The sequence below is a fragment of the Coregonus clupeaformis genome, unplaced genomic scaffold, assembly GCF_020615455.1.
Source record: "Coregonus clupeaformis isolate EN_2021a unplaced genomic scaffold, ASM2061545v1 scaf0061, whole genome shotgun sequence".
In the NCBI taxonomy this organism is placed as follows: domain Eukaryota; kingdom Metazoa; phylum Chordata; class Actinopteri; order Salmoniformes; family Salmonidae; genus Coregonus; species Coregonus clupeaformis.
Window position 1 is genome coordinate 669,296 of NW_025533516.1, and position 5,133 is coordinate 674,428.

The window sequence follows — 5,133 nt, forward strand, 5'->3', positions numbered from 1 at the left end:
AGATTGTTAATCTGTAGATTGTATACAATTTTTTTATTTTTTATGTTATGGTTAAAAATGTTCATGTTTTACTGTGACTTGTTGTAGGCTCCTAAGTGGACCATAAGGTTAAAAACCAAAACAAACTTAATAAAAAAAAAAATAATAATAATAATAATAATACATAAAAAAAAAAAATGAACTAACTCTTTTGGGTCACTTGTGCCGGTCCCAAGCCCGGATAAAGGAGGAGGGTTGGAATTGTGACATAAAAAAAACCCAAGAATCAACAGAAGAAAGTTCATTTGTAGTTCTAAACATATTTAGGGTGTTTTTTACTCAGTTTTTGTCTCTCCCACGACGTTATTCCTCTCTCATACAGCATCCGTCACAATTACATGCACATAAGGCAAATATGCAAATTAGGTGATGACGTCATTTAGCGACCTCTAGCGACTTTTAGGCCAGCCAATAGCTACTTTCCTTACTGAGGAGTTGCAACACTGCACGGAAGTACGTGGGAAACGTCTGCTTGTCTTCTGCGGTTACAAGAAGTGTCTTGAGATGAGACCAACGGTGGTTTTAACGTGTTCAATCCTCCTTTACTTTTTGGAGATTTTCCGAGGTGTCCATGGAAAGCAAGAATGGCCGATTCCTTACAGGTATTTAGGGCAAATGTTCACTTCTAAGACAGCTGCTGCTATCCATGTTTAGCTATCTTCGACAACATGTCATGTGATACGTGTCTAGTTAAGGCAGTACACCAATAATCTTTGGTGTAGACCTAGATTTTCTAACCACTAACTAGCTACCAATCCAACCTTCTATCACAAACTGTAGTTGACATTGACAAATTGATTGATTGACACTGACAGGCGATTTGATCGTCGTCCCGCTGCGGACTCGTACTGTGAAGCGATGTTCCCCTTCTGCTCCACCGGCGACAGGGATGGCCGGACGCCCCACATGAATAACTGGGATGTCATCTCGGTATTTCGACTGCAAGCTCCAGTGTGGGAGTTTAAATATGGATCCCTGCTGGGGAAAATGGTAAGTAGGATGTTTAATTTTTTTGGGAAGTTGCACAGCTGTCATACTCTTTTCTCTCTGTGTGTGTGTGTGTGTGTGTGTGTGTGTGTGTGTGTGTGTGTGTGTGTGTGTGTGTGTGTGTGTGTGTGTGTCACTCTCACTCCAGATAGACACACCAACACACACCAGGATTTCAGTTAGCTGGTAATAGCTTTTGAATTTTTTTTTGAAAAGCCAATAAATAACATTAAAATTGGCACCAGCCGATGGTCAGCGCAGAGTAGGCTACCCTGTCGTATTAAAAAAGATTCTGCAAATGTCTCCAGTCATATAAAGTGTAGTAGAATTGCATATAATGTGTTTTTCCCATGCTAAGCCACCCAGGCCTCTACGCTATATGCGCTCAGCGATGCATTGAATGGTATTTTTTGCTAACAGTTATTAGCCAAATTATGACTATCCAATCTACTCATCACATTACGAATAGTAGGCTATCTTACATAACTCTGCAGATGCAATGATGCATGGAATGCTTTATTATAAAGGTGCATTTTTATGTTGAACATTTTCTTCCCCAAACTTGAAACTCACAGGCCGCCTATGCATAGGCTAGTGATTAGGCTTTTCATTTCTCATATTGTTGGCACAGGAAAAGTAAATCTGGACAGTTATTCTATCTTCAAAGTGCATAGTAAGGACACACGTCATTGCATCCTCGACTTGCATGTTCTGTTAAGATTAATTACCATAATCTAAATGTGATTTCTGTCATTCTGAGCACTGTGGGTGGATGCCCTAATCAGGTTACACAACCAATGCATATGGGTCCAGTAAATTTCTCAAATGTTACACACATTCCAGGTGCATTACAAATCTCTGCGTAACTCATTTTGATTCTCTCACTCCTAGCATATCATGCATGATGCCATTGGGTTCAGCAGTGCTGAGAGGGGGAGAAACTACACCATGGAGTGGTATGAACTCTTCCAGCTGGGCAACTGCACCTTCCCTCACCTGAGACGTGAGACTACCGCCCCCTTCTGGTGCAACCAGGGAGCTGCATGCTTCTTTGAGGGGATTGATGACATCCACTGGTCTGAGAATGGCACCTTGGAGAAAGTGGGAGAGATCTCAGGTAACAAGACTGAGCAGGCCATGGGCAATGTGAAATCAGGTAGTATTGTCTTTGAGATCTTTTGGCAGCCTGGTTGATCCATTAGGATCGACAGGTAGCCTAGTGGTTAAGAGCGTTGGGCCTGTAACCGAAAGGTTGCTGGCTCGAATCACCGAGTCGACTAGGTGAAAGATCTGTCTGTGCCCTGAGATTAACCCTAATTGCTACTGTAAATTGCTGTATACGAGTGTCTGCTAAATGTAAAAATTAGGATGTGGAGATGATGCACTTTACTTTGTTTGTAATAACTAGGCATATCACTACTATGCTCTGCTGAAGAAGACCAGACTGATAATAAAGTCAACAAATAACTTATCAATGGGGTTGGAATGTTAGGTGTAACCATCACCATATTGATTCCTTTAGATCTGCAATCACTCAAGGGGTAGGGCTTGTGGTTGCATTCAGACTGGGCCAATCTCTTTAGAAAAGGTCGTAATGATAAACACAGGTTTGATACCTGTTGCCCATCGTGAACACATGGATTATTGGTGAATGCAGCATGAATGACATTGTGCATGTTATAGTTTTGCAAACCCAAACTCCCCTCTGCTATGATAAATAACGATTACTGTCTCTCCTAGGTGGCCAGTTCAACGAGATGGCCTTGTGGGTCCAGGACGACAACCAGACTGGGATTTATTACGAGACGTGGACGGTCCGCTCGGACCCCGGCCCCAACGCCACCGTGTGGTTCGACTCATACGACTGCTCCCAGTTCGTCCATCGCACCTACAGGTATCTTACTCAACAGGGAGCCAAGCTGTCCAGCCGATCCCAGACCAACTACACTAAGCTCTACCTGTACAGTGGGGAGCCGACCTACTTGGGGGACGATGATTCTATCTTCAGGGATCCTTCTGCGAAGTCCCTGGCTGAAGACATCCGCAAGTTCTATCACCCTTTCCGACCACACCAGTCGTACATGGACTTTGTCCTCAGTCTCGCGGAGGCTTATCAGAAGGTGGTAGAGGAGAAGAGCTTCTACTTGTACTATAACTTTGAATATTGGTATTTGCCAATGAAATCTCCCTATGTGCAGATCACGTATGAGGAAGTGCCTTTGCCGTAAAGCCACAATTTGTAATTGGTTTTTCAGGCAAACGGCAGCCAAGCCACTTTTTCTTTGCTATAAAGCTGAGGGATGGGGCTGGAAAAACGTTACCGCTCAAAGTCAGATGGAGCTATGGATCGAAGGACTATCGTTAATTGAAATTGCCATTAATTGAACCGCAATAACTATTGCAGATTGCATCTTTTTAGGTAGAGTTAGCGATGCACGAAGTAAACAGCAATATCTGGCAGACTTCCGCAACAACTAAGAATGTAAATGTATTGGTCCTGCAGCTATCACGTTGGAGCAGTGTGAAATGCACATGCGCAGATATCTTTTGTGATTGCATGTTCTTGCATTACGTCATCTGCAATTCATTCTGCTGCTCGTGGCAATGTCATATTGCTGAGCCTCTGTTGAACTTTCCATTTGACTGGAATGTAGTGCGATTTTTATCAGTATGAGTGTTTTTATTTTTTTTAATGTACGCAGAGTTTATGAATTCTGGGATTGAAAATGCATTGAGAAAGGCCATTAAAAGGAATGTTAAAGCGAGATTCTCATCAGGACTGTGCATACCAACACTATTTCCTGTCAGCTACGCACAACTCTTAGGCCTTAACCCACAAATAGCAGTTGCATAGCAGTTATTGTTTTTGTTTAGGCGATGTTTGTGTAACTGCGTTGGAGCTGTCAAGCCCCTGAGCGGCTGCTCTTCTCGTCATTGTAACGAAACCACACTGACAGGCTATATAGAAATAATGACTCTCAAATAGAAAATCATTTAACATCTCCACAGAGGAACTCTAGAGCTCTGTCAGAGTGACCATCGGTTTCTTGGTCACCTCTCTGACCAAGGCCCTTCTCCCCCGATTGCTCAGTTTGGCCGGGCGGCCAGCTCTAGGAAGAGTCTTGGTGGTTCCAATCTTCTTCCATTTAATGATGGAGGCCACTGTGTTCTTGGGTACCTTCAATGCTGCAGAAATGTTTTGGTACCCTTCCCCATATCTGTGCCTCGACACAATCCTGTCTCGGAGCTCTACGGACAATTCCTTCGACCTCATGGCTTGGTTTTTGCTCTGACATGCACTGTCAACTGTGGGACCTTATGTAGACAGGTGTGTGCCCTTTAAAATCATGTCCAATCAATTGCATTTACCACAGGTCGACTCCAATCAAGTTGTAGAAACATCAAGGATGATCAATGGAAACAGGATGCACCTGAGCTCAATTTCGAGTCTCATAGCAAAGGTTCTGAATACTTATGTAAATAAGGTATTTTTGTTTTTTTGATACATTTCTAAAAATCTGTTTTCCGCTTTGTCATTATGGGTATTGTGTGTAGATTGAGGGGGAAAAACAATTATTTAATCCATTTTAGAATAAGGCTGTAATGTAACAACATTTGGAAAAAGTCAAGAGGTCTGAATACTTTCCGAAGGCACTGTATATAACACGCCAAAAATATAAATGAAACATCTAAAGTGTTGGTCCCATGTTTCATGAGCTGAAATAAAAGATCCCAGAAATGTTCCATACGCACAAAAAGCTTATTTATCTCATTGTCTGCACAGATTTGTTTGCATCCCTGTTAGTGAGCATTTCTCCTTTGTCAAGATAATCCATCCACCTGACAGGTGTGGCATATCAAGAAATGGATTAAACAGCATGATCATTACATAGGTGCACCTTGTGCCTGGGACAATAAAAGGCCAGAGCTGTTGCCAGATAATTTAATGTTAGTTTCTCTACCATAAGCTGCCATTGTTGTTTTAGAGAATTTGGCAGTATGTCCAATCGGCCTCACAACCGCAGACCTCGTGTAACCACGTCAGCCCAGGACCTCCACATCCGTGCTCGTCGTCCTCACCAGGTTCTTGACCTGCAGTTGGGCACC

General features: G+C 42.7%; 1 protein-coding gene across 1 annotated transcript; it reads left to right on the forward strand.

Moving 5' to 3' along the window:
- The first annotated feature begins 482 nt into the window (after positions 1 to 482).
- cln5 (CLN5 intracellular trafficking protein) lies at positions 483 to 3,799 on the forward strand. The gene is made up of 4 exons (XM_041858093.2): positions 483 to 641; positions 855 to 1,029; positions 1,918 to 2,143; positions 2,767 to 3,799. The coding sequence occupies exons 1-4, from the start codon at positions 544 to 546 to the stop codon at positions 3,252 to 3,254; spliced, it is 987 nt and encodes a 328-aa protein (XP_041714027.1). The 5' UTR covers positions 483 to 543; the 3' UTR covers positions 3,255 to 3,799.
- The last annotated feature ends 1,334 nt before the right edge of the window (positions 3,800 to 5,133 follow it).

What these genes read in the sequence shown, in the direction of transcription:
- cln5 (XM_041858093.2), top strand. Translation starts at nt 544, where the DNA reads ATGAGACCAACGGTGGTTTTAACGTGTTCAATCCTCCTTTACTTTTTG. An exon ending in GAATGGCCGATTCCTTACAG is followed by an intron (nt 642 to 854) that starts GTATTTAGGGCA and finishes TGACACTGACAG; the next exon opens with GCGATTTGATCGTCGTCCCG. An exon ending in GAAAGTGGGAGAGATCTCAG is followed by an intron (nt 2,144 to 2,766) that starts GTAACAAGACTG and finishes TGTCTCTCCTAG; the next exon opens with GTGGCCAGTTCAACGAGATG.